We start from the raw sequence: 20393 nt of genomic DNA on the forward strand, positions 1-20393 counted from the left end.
GTGAGGAGGGTGTCTGGCAACCTATGGATCATGAATCACAGTGCAGAGAACATTGGAAAAATAATTTATCATGCATAGACTGCCAGACATTAAAGGTAAAAGTGGGTTGAGAGGGGCTTGTGATCGCCCCCATGGCTTATGGGGCCCCAATGAAACTGCAATGGCTGCAACTTGTAAAGCTACAGCATTGGATAACATGGATATACCTGCTCTGTTTGCTGGTTTTAATGAAATCGATAAACTTGATGCCTGCCATGGACAGTACTTAGGAAGTAAAGAACATGTAGTTCTTATGAAATCAGTAAACAGTGCCCGTGTCAGGAGCAGAGTTTCATAGGCTTCATGACCTGGAGTGTTACAACGTTCAAAACAGTTATATTTTTGAAGCATGTGTTCATTGTTACTTACAGATTATTTTTATGTTTGCAGACAGGGAGAATGGGTTTGAGGTGTTAAAGTGGTTGTCCTGCTAACACTAACTGCAACGGCCTATAAAAACCGATTTTACACTGAAGCTGGGAGACCCCAATGACTATAATAATGTCTTTTGGGTGTCTGTCATTTTTAAACTGAAACCAGTAGAGGTCATTTTCCTCTGCTGATTCCTGCAAAAAAAAATTTTTAGGTCTAAAAATGAAATAGCAAAAAAAAAAAAAAAATTAGGAAATTGTAATACCACTCAAAGCTGCTATGGACTGTGATGGCATTTTGCAAGTCTTAGTAATTGTTGTCCCCAATGCAAAATCTATATCACACCCTACTACAATGTATTGTTTATGGTACGGGATTTCTCGTGTTGGGAAGGGACACCTTAGCCTGCATGCACATGGAGGAATCCAGACTGGAAAATTCAGTGTATACCGTATATACTCGAGTATAAGTCGAGTTTTTCAGCACAGTTTTTGTGCTGAAAAAGCCCCCCTCAGCTTATACTAGAGTCAAGCAAAAAAAATAAATATATATATATATATATATATATATATATATATATACACACTGTATATATACACACACAGAGATTTTTTTTTTTTTTGGGGGGGGGTCTATGATCAGCCGCAATAGTAATGTATAGAATCTCCCATAAAGTAGTGAAAAAAAGCTTTAAAAAATAATAAAAAAGTAAAATAAAAAGTTCTAAATCCCTCCTTTCCCTAGAATACATATAAAAGTAGAAAATGACTGTGAAACACATACACATTAGGTATCTCTGTGTCTGAAAGTGCCCGGTCTACTGAATATAGGGTATATGCAGTGCTCCTGTTCCATCGAAAAGGGGTTAATAGGAGCACTGCAGATACCCTATATTCAGCCAGGCTGAATTCCAAGTGGGGGAAAAAAAAAAACACAACCGAAACATCCCCTCCCCTTCCCCAGCACCCAGCAACTACTGCACCCAAAAACTCCGACCATTTTAATTTTTGAAATTTTCCAGTAGCTGCTGCATTTCCCCCCTCGGCTTACACTCGAATCAATAAGTTTTCCCAGTTTTTTTTTTTTTGTGGTAAAATTAGGGGCCTCGGCTTATATTCGGGTCGGCTTATACTCGAGTATATACGGTATATCGGACAGATTTCTTGGCTCAAATTCAGTCTGGAGACCAAGACTCCCTGCATCATAGTGGTCTATGGTGCTAGGATCTCTTCATCGCCATGGCTCAACTGTCCCATACTGTATGAAATAGTAGAGAGACAAGAAAATGTACAGGCACATATTACTCACAAAATACAACAAATGTTAAGTTCACAGGCAATTGTTTTGTAACTGTTTTGGTGACAGACTCCCTTTAAAGTAATCTTTCATTTTATCATGTGTGAGCGTTGAGAAACGTTGCTAGACCTTAATATAGTGTAAGCCTTAGATGTAATGTCAGATGTAAACCTTATTAAAAATTAATCATATTATACTCTGGGTGCCTTAATAAAGGCAGAGGACCAATTGGTTCCCAAACTTTGGGGATGTGATGCCAATAGCTATACATAGATGAAAGAAATGGATAGAAATATAAGTTTACTTTTTTTGTTTCTCTAATGAACAAGACTTGATAAGGAATATGTGACAAGATAGGCAATCTTTGGTTATGTTTAGCTGAAGAAAGCAAGCAAGCATTAGCCCAGGCGGGGTATAACAGTTATTACCATGTATAAATGTTACTGACCCTTAGGCAGCATTCACATTTGTGCCGCTGTCCGCTCACTGTGATTCCACTGAATTTGCATGAAAAACAGCTTGGGGACGGTTTGCCCGTGGTCAGTTTAAAAACCAATTCATTTGAATGGGTTTTTAAAGCAAATCGCCAGTGTCCATATGCAGCCTGTCCGCCGTGAAACAGTTTTTTGTTTTTTTTTGCACAGACACAAAGTTGGATATGCAGGACTTTGTGTCCGTGCAATAAAAGCGGTTTCACAGTGGAGAGGCTGTATATGGACACTGTAAAGGGAAGTGCTGTTTAAGAGTATGAATGGGACACAGCTTATGGGTGTGAAAAGGAGTTTCATAGGGGAGCCCAAGCTGAGCTTTTGCACCAGGGCCTGTGAGTCTTTAGTTACATACCTGCTTACATGTAATACTACATTCCCATTGTACAAACCTCATTCTCATGTAAAAATATACTGACATTGATGCATTTTTTCAACTTGCCCTTTTATAATATTGTTTAAAGTATTATAGAAACCTCTCAAGGTATAGTTTTCATTTTTGAAGAGGCCTCTAAAGATAATAGCTGGAATCATTTCATAGGAGAGATCATTGTAATGACGTGACTAGGCAGAGAATCACATAAGGAAAGCTTTCTTTGTCACCATAGGGTCAGTTTGTGTCAAGTGGTACACAGGAGAGTATATAGCATGAAAGCTGTGATAAGTGCAACAAAAAAGCCAGATGGCACACTATAACGTATAAAAAGTTAGTATAAATTGAAAGTTATGTTAATACTGGCTTTTGGCAAATAATTTTGTGGGTATGTGTGTATTGTAAATGGAATGACAATGTCCCATCAACACCGCAATTCAGAGAGATTTAAATGGAACAGCACCTCTGTAGGTCAGATACTGCACATGAACTTATTGAGTTACAGACAGATGTGCCATTTCTTTGGATCCAGATATTCTGATGAGTGAAGAGATCACCAGCTTTAAAATATATATTTCTTTGATTTACTAACAATCCCTGACACAGTGATGCAAAAATTACCTGACCCACAAGACAAGGCAAAGAAGGACACGTGTTGAATGCACATGGCACTGTTGATAACTGATATTGCTAATGCTACTGCTAGCTTAGGCTGATTCCCCCTGAGTACATGTATAGCATATACCTAGTTTTTCCTAATGGTGCTTTAGTACTTTATAGCCATTCTTTCCTGTTCTAGTAAGCAGCTCACTATGTACTTCTGTCTTCTCAGTGGGCTATGATAGGTTTCTGTTTATGCACAGCAGCACATGTGGGGAGAAAAACATGCAGGGGAAAGGAAAAAGCAGCCTGAACATGGGCAGTGGGTGTGTCTCAGACTACCTCCACCTCCTTGTAGGCACTGTACAGTTCAGAAAATCCAGATTTCCTGGACTAAATGTGGTTTGGAGATAGAAGACTCCTTGCATCTTAGTGATCTATGCCTACCTCTCCATGGCTCTACTATCCTGCGCTGTACACACTATGAGACAGTACAGCTGTGGGAAGGTAAGGACTCCTATTAGAGATGAGCGAACAGTAAAATGTTCGAGATTCGATATTCGTTTCGAGTAGCCCCTCAATATTCGACTACTCGAATCAAATATCGAACCCTATTATAGTCTATGGGGGGAAAATGCTCATTTCAGGGGTAGGCAACGTTCGATCAAATTATACTTACCAAGTCCACGAATGAGGGTCGGGCTGGATCCTCCGAGAAGTCTTCTTCGTGCAGCGTCCCCGCGGCATCTTCCGGCTCTGAATTCACTACAAGCGGGCATGCGCAGTCGGCTCTGCCCAGGCCCGATGCCTGGCAGAGTGTATTCAGAGCTGGAAGACGTCGCGGGGAAGCTGCACGGAGAAGACTTCTAAAGGTAGGAGAAGAACCAGCGTTGATTGGCCGACTGTATAGCATTCGGCCAATCAATGCTGGTTCTGCATCAAACTTTTCCATTCGAATAGCGAGTGGTATTCGATCGAGTACGAGTATTTCGTATACCGTAATATTCAATCGAATACCTACTCGATTGAATACTACTCGCTCATCTCTAACTCCTATCATTAAAACTATGATGCAAGGAGCCCATATTGCGTGACTAAGCACAGGCCAGGAAACAGATGGATTTTCCAGCTTGTATTCACCTGTGTGCAGAAAAAGGGGCCAAACATCAAGATCTGAGGATAATAAATATCAGGCATTCATCCCCTGTAAATGTTTGTGTCATCCTTAAGGGTCATGACTGGCCAGCAAATTTAATTATAATTGTGTTAATTAACACTTTATGCAAATTTTAATTTCACAATGCTCTTGTACCGTTTTCTCTGAAAACAATATATATCTTATGTCACTTTTAGGGTTCACTAACCAAATTTTTGTTTCCGTAAATGAAGGGCTGTGCAAGTATCCCTACATTTCATATTTCATTGTCCTTATGTCAACAAATTCAATGCCCAATAAACAACTGACAAATGCTTAGGCACTAAGAGATTCAATGACAGTGAAGGTCCTGCTTAATTTAATGTCTGCGCCATTACTATTTGCTTTCTCAGATTCTTTAAACACATTTGACCTTTGTAGAGGTGAGATAACCAAATGTATTTACATTCATGCAAATGGCTTCATTTGTAACTTCACAGCCACTTTACTTAACTCACAGATCACAATTTATGATAAAGTGTTAGAATCTGTGAAGTCAGCTAACAGTTTGGAATGAGAAACATTAAAGCACATTTAGTGCAATATTCTGTTTGATGGACACAAATTAAAGTCGACTGATAAGGTGCCCTTTAAAATCCTCTGAAATGAGCTCAGTAAAGGTTCACATTATGGGGCTGCCATAGTTATAGCGCTCCTATATTTAAGATTGTTATTGCCCAGCACTAAATATCATTGTCAAATGAACCATCTACTCACACATATAATGACAAGTGTCTGATGCTGGGGGTCCCACTGTGCAGTGTTTGCTCAATTCAAAGAACAGACTAGGGACTCCTGTACTCGTGTTCGGAGGGGTCTCAGCAGTGGGACCCTTATCAAACACTTCAAACCTAGCCCGTAGATAGCTGATACATTGTGATTTGGGGGCAACCATTTAAAATACTTGAGGACACGTAAACATAATGTTTAAAATAATAAAAGACACAAAGAATTCTAATCTTCTACAAAACAATAAATGTAAACCAAAGCATTAGGCATAAAGCACAAATGATTTAAACACATTTATGTATAAAAATAATAACAATGACTACTTGATTGTAATATATTAATGCAACTCAACACATTTTATTGTGTTATTATTTTTTATTGTTATTTATTACATCTCTTCTTCCAGTCAAATAACTTTGCTTAAACAATAAATCTATTCAATTTATTAAACTTTTAGTTCCACTACTTTGACAATTGATGCTAAAGCTCACATAATTCATTGTACGCGATATCATCCATGAAATGTGGAGTGTAGAATAAATACTACAAATGCATGGATTCCTGTCCAGATTGTATTTGTATTCAATTTATCTTCACAGTTTCATTCTTGCACAACGTTACTAGCGCATGACTGAGCATCAAGTAAGTTTGGATTGGTGGCTTGGCACATAAATGTTATTAATATTGAAGGTATGAACATGTTCCAGCCAAGCAATATCAACCAAAGGAAACATTTTATCTTTACTATTTAAGTTTACTTTGTGGTTAGTAAATAATCTTTTCTCTTGCCTTTTTTGTTAATATACTGCCTATGCATTTGTATCAGAGACGTAGGGGGCAGAGGAGGCAACTGCCCCAGGCTCGATGACTCTGTGGAGCCTACCCTAGGGCTGCCATTAATGCTTTACTTTTAACTACATCGGTGGACCCTGCACATAGAACATAGTGCCAAGAAGAGGAGGTGGTGTCTCCATTCACCAAAGGATAGCAGGTAGGTATCCTTTTTTTTAGCACAGTTGTGGGTGTTTTAATAGTATAGGCATTGTTAGGAGGGGGAAATACAAGGAAGGATTCATTAGGGGGCATTATGACGATAGGGGGTTCATTTATATTAGGGTTATTGGGAGCAAGTTCATTTATATACAGGGTCATTAGGGGTGCAGTATTTATGTCAAGGGGAATCAGAGGCATAAAATTAGGGAGCAATTCATTTACTTAAGGTGGCACTTGGACTTTATTAAGGCTAAGACCCCATATAGTGGGCCACAGCAAAAAAGCACTGCAGGGAAAACCACGGTGGTAACGAATCAGTTTTTCCTGCACCACTTTTCACAGAAAGTCCACAGAGGTTTCCATTGCAGACTTTCTGCTTCCATTATACCTATAGGGAAAAAGCCAGCATTTCCATAGTTATAACTGACATGCTGCAATGCCGTTTGGCCATTTTCTGGTGGCCTCTTACACGACCATCTGCATGGTGGCAGGAAAATGGCCAAACTGACACAGGCAGTCGGCTCTGCTGGCTGATGACACATGTGATGACGTGGCGGCGGAACAAGGCAGTGGCAGTGGAGAGTCTTCAAGTAACACAAGAGAGGTCCCCTGTGCTTTCTGAAGACTCATTTACATAAGGAAGAAATAAGAAATTTCTCAGGAACGGCTGTGCAGATCAGAATAACAAAGGTAGGAGAACAATAGCCTTTCTAAAGGCTATTCTGATGTGGTATTTGTAGAAAAAGGGTTTCTAATGATAAAATCCCTTTAAAGTGGTCTGCATATGTGATGAGAACAGGCACTAACTACATCCCAATACCGTGCCACCACTCATGTCATGAGACTGCGACAGCGTAGTAGTATACAATACTATTCTAAGTAGTATACAATACCATTTTACACACATTATATTAACATGTAAAAATAGGCTTTGCATTGTCTTGATATTTTTTCTTTTATCCTACTTTGTAATAAACACATGTCTACCAGCTACTTGTTTTAACCAAGGTTACAATGTCTCCTAAAGTAAGCAAACATTCATTGTACATTCCCTCTTTGTCTAGCTTTTGACAGGCACTGAAGGAGGTGATGTATCAGTTCCATAGTACTCAAATGGCTTGTGAGCATCTTTTTCTGGTGTGACATTACCAATTAATAATGCAAGACCCTTGGCTTTAGACACAGTGGGGATCAGCTTACCTTTGGTTCCATTGAGATGAAGTTGTGCGTTCCTCGGCTTGATAAGACTGATCTCTTGATAATTTTACTGTGATAAAAGTGATAGTAATCCTGGAGTGACCCAATCTGCAACAAGCAAGAGACAAAACTTTTAAGTGTTATTATAAGAAAATGCTATAATGTTTATATTTGTCTATTTTTTCTGCCCATAATATAAATGTATAAATTATGCAAGCTCCTGCTGTGCTAGAACATTACTTGAGCCCAATGATCATCTTTCAAAAGAAGGACATGTGATATGAAATGGATGTGGGTGTCCTTCAGGCACTAACTGCATAACCAAAGATTATAATTGAGCTTCTAAGGCGGCCTGTGTCTACCTTTTAATGTTTAATTTATATGCAGCGTTTTATATCAATGCACGTCGACACTGACACATAACAAACTGCATTCACAAAAATATGTGCCAAATGACTGGCACCATTAAAAAGCATTCTCTTGTGTTGCTACAGGAAATCTAGTTTCTAATGGACAAGGATTCTCTATTGGGATTATTAAAGTACTGAACCAAGTTTCAGAATTTTATAAATTGTATTTGTAACACTGGAAAAAGTATCTGTTAATAATATACAGTCCTATGAAAAAGTTTGGGCACCCCTATTAATCTTAATCATTTTTAGTTCTAAATATTTTGGTGTTTGCAACAGCCATTTCAGTTTGATATATCTAATAACTGATGGACACAGTAATATTTCAGGATTGAAATGAGGTTTATTGTACTAACAGAAAATGCGCAATATGCATTAAACCAAAATTTGACCGGTGCAAAAATATGGGCACCTCAACAGAAAAGTGACATTAATATTTAGTACATCCTCCTTTTGCAAAGATAACAGCCTCTAGTCGCTTCCTGTAGCTTTTAATCAGTTCCTGGATCCTGGATGAAGGTATTTTGGACCATTTCTTTCTACAAAACAATTCAAGTTCAGTTAAGTTTGATGGTCGCCGAACATGGACAGCCCGCTCTCAAATGATCTGAAAACAAAGATTGTTCAACATAGTTGTTCAGGGGAAGGATACAAAACGTTGTCTCAGAGATTTAACCTGTCAGTTTCCACTGTGAGGAACATAGTAAGGAAATGGAAGACCACAGGGACAGTTCTTGTTAAGCCCAGAAGTGGCAGGCCAAGAAAAATATCAGAAAGGCAGAGAAGAAGAATGGTGAGAACAGTCAAGGACAATCCACAGACCACCTCCAAAGAGCTGCAGCATCATCTTGCTGCAGATGGTGTCACTGTGCATCGGTCAACTATACAGCGCACTTTGCACAAATAGAAGCTGTATGGGAGAGTGATGAGAAAGAAGCCGTTTCTGCACGTACGCCACAAATAGAGTTGCCTGAGGTATGAAAAAGCACATTTGGACAAGGCAGCTTCATTTTGGAAACAAAAATTGAGTTGTTTGGTTATAAAAAAAAGGCGTTATGCATGGCGTCCAAAAAGAAACAGCATTCCAAGAAAAGCACATGCTACCCACTGTAAAATTTGGTGGAGGTTCCATCATGCTTTGGGGCTGTGTGGCCAATGCCGGCATCGGGAATCTTGTTAAAGTTGAGAGTCGCATGGATTCCACTCAGTATCAGCAGATTCTTGAGAATAATGTTCAAGAATCAGTGACGAAGTTGAAGTTACGCCGGGGATGGATATTTCAGCAAGACAATGATCCAAAACACCGCTCCAAATCCTCAGGCATTCATGCAGAGGAACAATTACAATGTTCTGGAATGGCCACCCAAGTCCCCAGACCTGAATATCATTGAACATCTGTGGGATGATTTGAAGCGGGCTGTCCATGCTCGGCGACCATCTAACTTAACTGAACTTGAATTGTTTGTCCAAAATACCTTTATCCAGGATCCAGGAACTGATTAAAAGCTACAGGAAGCGACTAGAGGCTGTTATCTTTGCAAAAGGAGGATCTACTAAATATTAATGTCACTTTTCTGTTGAGGTGCCCATACTTTTGCACCGGTCAAATTTTGGTTTAATGCATATTGCACATTTTCTGTTAGTACAATAAACCTCATTTCAATCCTGAAATATTACTGTGTCCATCAGTTATTAGATATATCAAACTGAAATGGCTGTTGCAAATACCAAAATATTTAGAACTAAAAATGATTAAGATTAATAGGGGTGCCCAAACTTTTTCATAGGACTGTATATAGCAGATCTTGTACTTGTATGATTCTTTACTAAATGTAATGTCGGCTCCTTTATTGAACTTGCACAAAAGGCGCTTTCTGAACTGGTTAAATGAGCTTGAGGGGGTGTTGCAAACAGAAGACACCTTTCATTTTTATTTATATAAGTTATACTTAAATTCTACATAAACCCTTATTTACTATTTCTTTTCTTAGTGCAGGGGAGATTTATTTAATGTAAGTCATCTACTCTCATCTTTTCTTGACTGTCGGCAAGAATGATTGTGCAAAAAGTATATACAAGGAGATTGTTCCTACATGTAGCAACCCACAAATAAGTTTTAACACACAATAGAGTGGAATGTTTAGAACCATGTGGGTCAGTTTAGTAAGGTTTATATGTGGAAGCGGCCGTTCACATCATGATTTGGCTGCCTATTAGCATCCGCCAGTGGCATACACTGGAAAACGTGAAAACAGGTACTCACAACAGAAAATCAACCATATGAGCATTTCCTTTGGAAAGTATTACCATAACGGTTATCTCACAGCTGATTTTGACTATTGTGTGAATATAGCCTTAATGTACTGTATATTTTATGGAATTCCATTGAAGATGGCAGTGAAAAACTTGGAACACTGGTTTACAAAAGATACCATCCTGCTATTGACTAGCAAGTTTTCAAATAAAGTCTTAGTCACTGGAGAAGAAAATAAAGTCCCTGATTTAACAGAACAGGCAGCACTTATCTGCTGTCACCCCATTTAAGTATATTTTGCTTTGAGCAATAGGAATTGAAGAATAGATGACGGAAATGTGAGAACTGTAGTAATCATAAGACCGATTTGTTATCCACTGCCTACATCAATAAAGTCGTAGAAAATAATAAAGCTTTTGTACATATTTGTCATCTTTATCTGCTCTCTGATGTGTCGCTGTTTTATTGCAGTTCTCAAGAGTTGTTCAGAAAGCATACATTCCAGACAATGCCAGGACCAAGACGTATGCATAAGGCACTACACTGCAAGATCTTTCACATTGGAGATCACATCATTTTGATGAAAAGAATAATATCAATTTGCCGTTTCTTATACATTTTATTGACTGCCATAAATTCAGCAACTCCATCTCTTTGTAGGCAGTGTCCGGCCTAACCCCCTTGTCTGCTCCTGCATGAGACTGGTTATAGTAGAGACCCTGAATATAGGGTAGAGCAAGGTGGGGAGCAAAGAAAATATTACAACTGTGCTGGAATCAGTGGAAAGGCGGCCATTAAAAAGATGCAAAGAAATGGTTAGTAGAGACTGTGAAATGTCCTCTAAAGTATTCCTAAGGCTAAGACTATATGTTCCGACAATCTGATGGAGAACATAAGAATGTATTTTGCCTAGGGTGAATATACATGTTTTTTGTACTTTAATCTTCAGTCGACATCTCAGTGTTCCTACAATGTAGTCTGTCAGATTAAAAACACCACTTAAAAATTTCCTGCTGGATGTCATGTTTCTGTCTAAGAAAATGCTGTAAATTTGCTTCAGTTGTTCAACCACTGCTTCTATGGTATCTACAGATCCAAAATTATCAAATTCATTATAGTAATTGTGATATATATTTGGCAACTGGATGTTCCATTTACATAGCTGAGGACTTCTTGAAGATAGGGAAACATATTTGCAATAAGTTCTAAGTTTCTAAGTTTATACTAGCATTAGTTGTTACAGTAATTGACTTAAAACGTCAGCAATATATATAAATCTAAACAGATACATCTACCTTGTGTCAGTCAATGTATTGGTTAGCACATAGAAACACAGTACACAGCCCATGCTCCAAAAAAGATCCACAGCTGCACAGATACCGTCCTCTGGGTGAGAACACGAAACATGAACAAAACCAATGCAAAAAGAGGGTATCCAGCACAGTGTAATCTAATATTAAAATATAAATTTTATTGAAGTAGTATATAGTCCATAAAACTAATTCTTCACACGACACTGAGCAAAAAATGACATGAAAAAACAAAGACATACCGGACTGGACGAACATTAACCAGACATGTGGACCCGCTGACGCGTTTCGGGGCTGCACACCTTAGTCATAGCGGTATGATACCCTCTTTTTGCATTGGTTTTGTTAATGTATCGGTTACCCATCCATCAAAGAATACAATATAAAATTATCACACTCACCCATAAATCCATCCATAGATCTATGCCCGTCTATATCTCCTGTCTCATCACTGTCTACCGTCCTACCTGTCCTCTCCATTCTGCCAATGATCTTAGACTTCCATATTTTATATGACCATCCCACTCCTGTCTCCAAGACTTTTCTTGAGCTGCACCAGTGCTCTGGAACGATTTACCCCAGGCAAACAGATTAATCCTCAACTACAGTAGCTTCAAAACTGACCTAAAATCACATCTGTTTGGTCAGTCTTATCACGTCACCTGATCATAGTATAGAATTGCTGAAGTATAGAAAAAACACTACCTTTTATTCTTCCTCCTCTGTTCCTCAGATCCTGTCCTCTCCATCTAGAAGTTACACTGCACTTCTTACACTTAGTATTTGATTAGTCACAAATACTGGCTGATGAGGGGCGCATTGTCACAGTTATATAGATGCCCGACAACCGTGGTACTAAATGGTGCTTGCACTGCTAGGAAAATGGGGTAGGTGAGCTGTCCCTACCCCTACGATGGCTATCTAGGCCCTTCCTGAGGGTGTTGGTCAGCTGTACCTGAGCTAAACTCGGCTCCAACATCTACTGGCTCTCTAAACGCAAAGACCTACACAGGTAGGATGAGAGCTGAAACAGGCTAGGGACTGGGAAACTAGAGGCGGTCACCCCTAGCAAAAGGATTAGTGCATCTGCAAGCAGTACTAACTAGGATGGGACATGCTGGAGAACTAACAGGTGCAGCACAACCACCAAACACACAACAGGAAATGAGGAGAGGAGGAGAGGAGTAGTGAGGAAAGGGTATCACAGGACAAGGGCAAAACAAACCTGAAACCCAAAACAGAACCTCACTAATACCAAACAGTGACAGACAGCCAGGAATATAGGAAAGGGGTTGAGTAGAAATGTTTGAGGGTAAAACAGACTCTCACACAGAACAAAACTCACACCACTTCCAATTCAGCTCCAGAAACAGTACAATTCTAACTAAACTCTCTTTCAAGACTGGGACTAGAATCCTAGCAGGTAACCACGAAAACCAGCGAGGACTGAAGCCAGCAGTCAGCCTTTTACAGACCCCGGAAAGAACTGATAGGTTGATGACAATAACACACACCTGAAGCTCGCATCCACCGAGACCCAAAGCAAGCTCAAGTAGACACTGTGGCAGATACCCAACCGCTATCCCAACAGCTCAGTGGCAAGAGAACCGACCAAAGAACCCAGACGAACACCACCAAAAACACACAACCATTTTATAAATAACTCAGATACTGACACTCCATCTTCACTCACTCCAGCCTCAGTTACACAACCTTCTCTATTAAAAGATGGCTGAACCATTGTATCAAACAATCCCTCTGACCTCTTGTGTCCCCCCCTATCTCCTCATAGAATGTAATCTCTTGTGAGCAGGACCCTCACTTCTACTGTTTGATATGTTTATTTCTTTGACACAGGAAGCCAATTTAGGCAAAGGCCCCAAGTAGTGGGCTGCAGAAAAAAAGTGCTTTTCACAGAAAGTCTGCAGGAATTTCCTCTGTGGACTTTCTGCTTCAATTATACCTATAGGGAACTCGCCAGAGTTTCCGTAGGCGTAGTTGACATGCTTGCGGTTTTGGAAATTGCAGCATAATCTCTGTGCATATTTTCCTGCAATGTGTGGATGGGATTCACTAAAATCCCATCCACTTTGCACAGGCTATAAAACGCTCCAGCCTCGAGGCCATAACATGGCATATAGGTAGTTATATAAAAGAAGAGAGAGAAGTAATTATAATGGAAAAAGGTAGTACATGTACAGGGCCTAGAAGCTTCAATTTATATGTTTAATCTGGAATCCTTTTATGGATTTCACCCATTTTCAGGGTATACAAGGTGATGCAAAAATGCACCAATGGACATTGCTTCGTATTACATCAATATGATATTCGTAAACACAATATGGACCAGAACAAAAAGTAGAGTAATCTGATATTACTTTATGCATCACTCAGTTTGGGTCAGCTGACTAAGAAATAAAAGATTAAAAAAAAACATACAGCTAAAAATATGAGAACCCAACCTTAGTGTAGTAATAAATATCATACAAACTCATGAACGACAATCAGTAAATCTATCGGACAATAATGCTGACGAAGGAGAGTTGTGTGCAACAAATCAAATGTTATTCCAACAAGAAAGTTTCTAATATATCAGAATATGTTTTCTAGGTTATATGTCCTGCTTACGATCACCTCCATTTATAAAGCTATAGTGTATGTTAAAGGAAATGTTCGGTGATTCAGAACATCACTTCATTGTGCTAGACAGGTGCTGAAACAGTTCATGGCCATTTTGTAATCAGCAGCTCGGTTTTCCCATATGACGCTGAGAGTGCAGCAAACATGCATCATTTCTGAAAAACTAGACAAAACAGCCATTTCAAGGTTGTAGAAGAAAACCTGCCAAACCTATTGTGGTAAAAGCTGGCTGAGACTGAGATGTGGGCTGGCATAGATCCCACTGCTTCTACACATACAGTACAGAACCATAAAGAAAATGCAGCCAATATTATAATACCAAGGGTAATATACAGTAGCTGAAATTATAACTAATTCCGTACATTATGCCTAAGGGGACAAGCAAACATTCCACATTATACACAGACCTTATTTTTCCATATAACTGCACAGCCTGTATCCTAATAAGTTTTGACTTGCAACAGAATTTAGGAATATCAGCTAATTTTCACCTACTATATTATACCCTGAAATAACCCCTTACTAATGTTAAACTCAAGTAACCTCTTCAGTAGACATATAAAAGTGTCTTAATGTATTAATACCAACCATTACATGCAAGAGGCACCATATTTTTATCAGAAGAAATGGAAATGATGAATCTGCTGTGGTGTACTTTGCCACGATCCTCATGGATTAACATCCGTTAGCAGAAATGCTGCCTATTCTCATAGCAAAAATTAGATCAAAAAAGATCTTGCAATTAATAAAGGCATCAATAGCAGAAATACATGAATGAAACGACAGACCTGAAAGAAGAGTGGGGAAAAATCTAATCTTTCGGACCTGCACTCAAAGGGACTTATATCTCAAGTGTGTATCCTCTTAAATATGATGAAGGAACCCTTCAGACAGGATATTTTGGTCAGGATTTTGAAGCGGAATCCGCCTCAAAATCCTGACCAAAAAAAAGGCTCCCATTGAAATCAATGGGAGCTGGTCATTTCTTTTTTCCGCGAGCGGTCTGTTCTGGCTCCCAGGAAAAAAATAAGCGACATGCTCATTCTTCAGGCAGATGCCGCAGCCGGTTTAGCCGCAGACATCTGCCTGAAGGCACTCCCTCCCTAGGCCCATTCATTTGGGCCTAACCCGAAACAGAGTGCCGCGACTGGATGACGGCGCACTGCAGCGGCATCCAGTCGCAGCTACCATTTTTTGGATCCGGAATCTGAGGCAGCCTCTGCCTCAAATTCTGGACCAAAAACTCCATCTGAACTCAGCCTAAAAGCATTCACATTGCCATATGTGAACCATGGTTGGGAAGGGAACTGCTGTCATCTTTGTGGTTGGAAAATTGATTGACAGAGTCCAAAATCTCCCTTTGCTCTGTCTACAAGGAAAACTAATTCAATTTCCTTAGTCGGTGCCATACTACAACATTATAGCATACACTTAATGGCTATCCTTATGGACATAACCATAATTATATTTGTAGACAATTAAAGGTTAGCTAACTTTGCAAATGAATATAAGCCTATTGTACTTGAAAGGCCACTATTGATAATGTACAGTGGGCCCATGAACAACTTTATACTGTATGTGTGGCTCTACATATCCATCTACATACAGTGTGTATATAGAAAATAGCAGTTTATTACATTCATTAAGGGTTACTTTCATTGTGACTTTTCAGTCACTGTAGTCTTCCATTTCCCAGTATTCCCAGTTCGGCAGCACAGTAATAATTACATTGTGAACATGGACAGCTCTTTATACAGACATTCAATTTCCATAATGAGCTTTATCATTATTTTGCTGGTGATGTATGATTAGTTGAGGGACATGGCTGATAAACCTGGGCTTCAGTTGTAATAGTCATTCCTGGAAAGTAATGGCAAAAAACACGACTTCATCCAATAAGCACTACAGACTTGCTATATATATTTTCATGCGTTCTGCCTAATGTGGAAATGAAAACTGCAACTTTTATCATGATTTCTCCTCAAATGAAGCACAAAAGGAAATTAACACAAAAGTTTACTGTACTAAAGTTGTTACTTGGGAGGAATCGAGAAGCAAGAATAAGAGGCAAACCTGTTTATTGTAAGTTGAAGTGACATATAAAGAGGACGTGTCACCAAATATATAATGCTAAACTACATACACCATTTGATCACAGCTACACCCTTGAACAATTGGACGTTTCTTTATTTATTTAAATACAGTCACCTGTTCACAAGAAACAACCATTGGAAGGTTGTAACTAAATTCAATCCTGTTCTTTGGGCAGTAACCTTTTATTGTATTTGAGAAAAAACCACTGTCAGAATCTGTGTGTTAGAACCTGTGTTTCATCATCATGCATGTGAAGATGCTGTTCCAAGGATCTCCACTGGTGGCCGCTATTCAAGTGTCATTACTACTCCCACCACTGGAGGCTGCTGTTCCCTGACTCTTGCCCACAGTTAATATGGCGAGTATCGTTTCATGACCATGGCCATCTTGTTTCCTGTTTGCGGCCATCTTGTTTCCTGTTTGGCCCTATATATACCCAGAGCATATTATAAACAATGCTTGAGTATTGTGTTTGTTCCCAGTCCTCTAGCTCTGAGGTATTCTTGCTCAGTATACCTTGGCTTCTCCTGCTTACCCGCTCTGTGTACCGACTCCTTGGCTTCATCTGACTACCCGCTCTGTGTACCGACTCCTTGGCTTCATCTGACTACCCGCTTTGTGTACCAACTCCTGGCTTCCTCCGACTACCCGCTCTGTGTACCGACTCCTGGCTACCTCCGACTACCCGCTCCGTGTACCGATCTCTGGTTATCCTTTGACCAAGTCTCCTACTCCGCGGCATCTGCCGTCCTTCCTGGCTATCGGATTCCAGCTGTATCACCAGTAGCGTAACACCCACTTGGAGAATAGCAGCTCATTTACATATAACCTACATGGAGCTTTAAATTTTGAACAAGGGGATGGATTTAAAAAAAAAAAAATCAATAACAACAACAAAAAAACCCCATCATGACTTTATGAACATTAGGTTTAGCATTAATCATTAATAAAGTAGGAACAAAAGCACCAAGAGCAGTGCATCAATGGACCTTACTGCAGTTCCCCATAAGGTGGGTGGACATAGTTTTGGGACTGTGATTTACTTTTCAATCTCTCACTTATCATCATTCTGGTGGAAAAATCCCAACAAAAATATTAGGAAATGGTAGCAAATCTCCAAATGCCATGGCTGACATACTGTTCCTTGATATACAGATATGTCCGCAGTTAATTGATCACCAATTTGGGAAAGGGTTTCTTCAAGACTCAATGTTACATAGAATAAGCTGTGTGGAGCACAGTATACACAGTTAGTAGAGACTCATGGTGTGAGTCTCTCTCTGCATACTGTTTAGGATCTAGCCAGACAAAGGTTCTTTAACCGAAACGTTGCATTACTCTGATCCTGATCTACAGTTTCCCTTTCTCCTGTATATCTCTACATGGCACATTACATGTTGTATACCTTGTTATGGATGTAAAAATAAAAGAATACTTCTTTTCACTTCAAAGTTATGTGTGTGTGGCTAAATCATTGTTCCTTAGATATAGGTTGGAGAACCCTTTAAGTCCAGCACCCCTATTAAGTATTCAAAGAGTGTGTGGCTCCACTGTTATATCTATCCAACAGGGACTCTGACATAGATGTGAACCTAGCCTTACTTCCAGGCACTTTTCCTACTGTTTGATGAATTGATCTTCCTCAAACCACAAACGGGCAGTATGCTAATAGTGAATATTTATGGTTTATCATAAACAGTTTCCAATCATGCCAACAAATGAATCTGTAAAAAAATTAAACAATTCAGATGACTAAAATGCATCTTATATATCTTAAATGTGATTATATGGAGACCCAAAATGACTTTAAGTATTTTTCTTGCCTTTACTTCTTATCTGATTCATTCTGTCCATACTCTGCACACAATCAGTCTCAGATTACAATGGACTCTATGGAGGGCAGAATAAAAGAGAAGAAGGGAAAGCTTGCTATCTTCATTTGGAGCATGAATTTATGAAAAAACAAAGCTTAGCTATGCTATAAGGCCCAGTTCACATCTCGGGTTTCCGTTCAGGGGGTCCACTTGCTGCTTGCAGGACTTCCCTCCACATGTTTCGTGCAGAAACCAAGCGGAAACCACACAGACTCCATTATAGTCTATGGAGACCATGGGTTTCCCAGGTAACTGCTTTTTAATGCATATAGGTTTCCATTTGGTGGGTCCCCAAGTGGACTCCCCGAATGGAAACCCAAAAGCAGATGTGAATAAGGCCTCAGACTGTATATAACTTACTCCAGTTTTCTAGTGTTAATTCTAGTAAACTTGTTGGGTTGAGGTATCTCCATCTCCACCCCAGCCTTCTTTGCACGTTGCTTTGCTCTGAACACTTTCACAAAAGCAGAGTGCAGTAAAAGGGAATTGATGCATACAACAAATTCTGGAGTAGAGGAATAGGAAATTCCTTGCAATTAATTTCTTTTACTATGAGGAGAACATTTGCTCATGTAAAATTAGTCCGAAATTAGGAAACTATATGAAATATCAGAATGTTGGTTTAATTGAGGCCAAAATTCAAATATGTAAATAAAATCTAACTCCACACAACCTTACTCCATTTAAGGAATGGCCTAATACATTGCATTAAAAACATCAGGATAAAATTTCTTGTTTCGTGTTTTCTGAACAGTTAGGTAAACGGGCTTTACCCGCTGTAGTTATTTCATCAACTGAAAGGTCAAGAGCACAAAGTACATGGCTTAAAATGCTACAGCTAAAAAGCAGAGAAAAATATTTACACAGTTTTAGGTCTGTTAAACTGAATGTACAATACTTTGGACTTTTCCAGAAAATACGTTGTTATCACTGTACAATGTAAATTATTTCAGAGAATCAAGATTACTATATTATGGCGCTAATCATTGCCCCATTCTTTTCTTTTTGCCCTCCCCTTATGTTGGCTATTGGTTTTTATATTTTGTTTCCCTTCTCTAGGTTTTACAGATGTGTTCGGCTTAGACTTGTTACTGTTTCCTTACATTATGTATGCCTTACTCTGCATTTTTGCACTGATACTGTGATTCTCTTATTGATTAATTTATGTTCTGTACTTTTAATATCCTTCAATAAATATATTTTGAAACTAAATTGTAGTACCAATTTTTAAACATATTTCCTACAGCATGGGTAGGCAGCCTTCAGCACTCCAGCTGTTGTAAAACTACAACTCCCAGCATGCATACTTGCTCTAATGTTCTTGGAAATCCCATGGAAATGAATGGAGCATGTTGGAAGTTGTAGTTTCACAGCAGCTGGAGTGCCAAAGGTTGCTGATCCCTGCCCTACAGGACAAGTGGTAGGTGTGTGATCAGTGGAATGTTGGCATACCTACTGATCAAGCGACCAGGGTACCAGTGTTCCTACGTATTAATGCATCAGTGGTCGAGCATGCATGCTACTGCTCCATTTGTCTCTAGAGGACTGCCCATGATGGCCAAATACTGAATTAGGCCTCTCTTAAGCAGTCCCAAAGAACTGAATGGAGCAGCAGCACAAGCATGACATCTACTCCTGTGGGTAGTCTGATGAGGTAAAAGGGGCATGAATAGGCTTACAATGGATGTATGACATAAGCATGACATACTAGACATGACATATATAATATAGTATGTATCACCCTGAATAACATTATTGAACAAAATGGAAAGGTACAGTCAAAAAGCCATAAAGTAAAATGACCACTTGTTTAAATGAAGGAATATCACAGACCAGCCAAAGCTTCACATCCAGATGGGTGCAAGCTGTTGAGGATAAACCATTCCTTTTTATATTACCAGGTACACAAAGGAGGAAGCAGCACTCCAATCTAAAAATATCAAAGGAAAATATTTATTCGCCCAGTGGAATGCAACATTTCAATTCCTCCATGATTCCATTTGTTTTATACTGTAGTGCTGCTTCCTCCTGTGTGTACCTGCTGTTAAAACGACCAGTACTCGTCTCTTTCTTCCCCTATCAATCCAGTACAGCTACACTGGTGGTCCCCACCTGGACCAGCAATGATGTGCCATATCACTACATGATTGGTACAGTAAATCAATGGCTTTAGTGGCCATATAGTGTATTACTACTGGCATCATCGACATGTCATTGCTGGCTCCTTGTAAACAACATAAAAACAAGGCTAGTTCACATGTGAACTGCCCGCGTGGGCTTTGACACCGAGAAAGCCGCGGCGAGCCGCGTGTCTCTCTTGTCAAAACCCGCCTGCCGCGACCATCGCGGTCGCGGCTTTCCCTCCGCTGTCGGCTCAAATGAATGAGCCGACATAGGAGGGTGCTGCCGGGGGCGGAAGCCGCGCAGCTTCCGCCTGAAGATAGGGCAGGTCGCTTCTTTTCTCCGCTAGCAGCAGCCCGCCGCTAGCGGAAAAAAAAAGCCTGGCGGTCTACATAGACCACCATTGTA

The 20393-nt window shown here is 39.6% G+C and overlaps 1 protein-coding gene across 2 annotated transcripts in view; it reads right to left on the reverse strand.

The window, feature by feature from the left end:
• PCSK5 (proprotein convertase subtilisin/kexin type 5) overlaps positions 1–20393 on the reverse strand; it is a 371370-nt gene that overhangs the window by 316981 nt on the left and 33996 nt on the right. For both annotated transcript variants that reach the window (XM_075278157.1, XM_075278160.1), the window contains exon 2: positions 7286–7390. In XM_075278157.1, coding sequence (XP_075134258.1) covers positions 7286–7390 — 105 coding nt within the window. The remainder of the gene's footprint in view (positions 1–7285; positions 7391–20393) is intronic.

Source organism: Leptodactylus fuscus, chromosome 1, assembly GCF_031893055.1.
Source record: "Leptodactylus fuscus isolate aLepFus1 chromosome 1, aLepFus1.hap2, whole genome shotgun sequence".
Lineage (NCBI taxonomy): Eukaryota > Metazoa > Chordata > Amphibia > Anura > Leptodactylidae > Leptodactylus > Leptodactylus fuscus.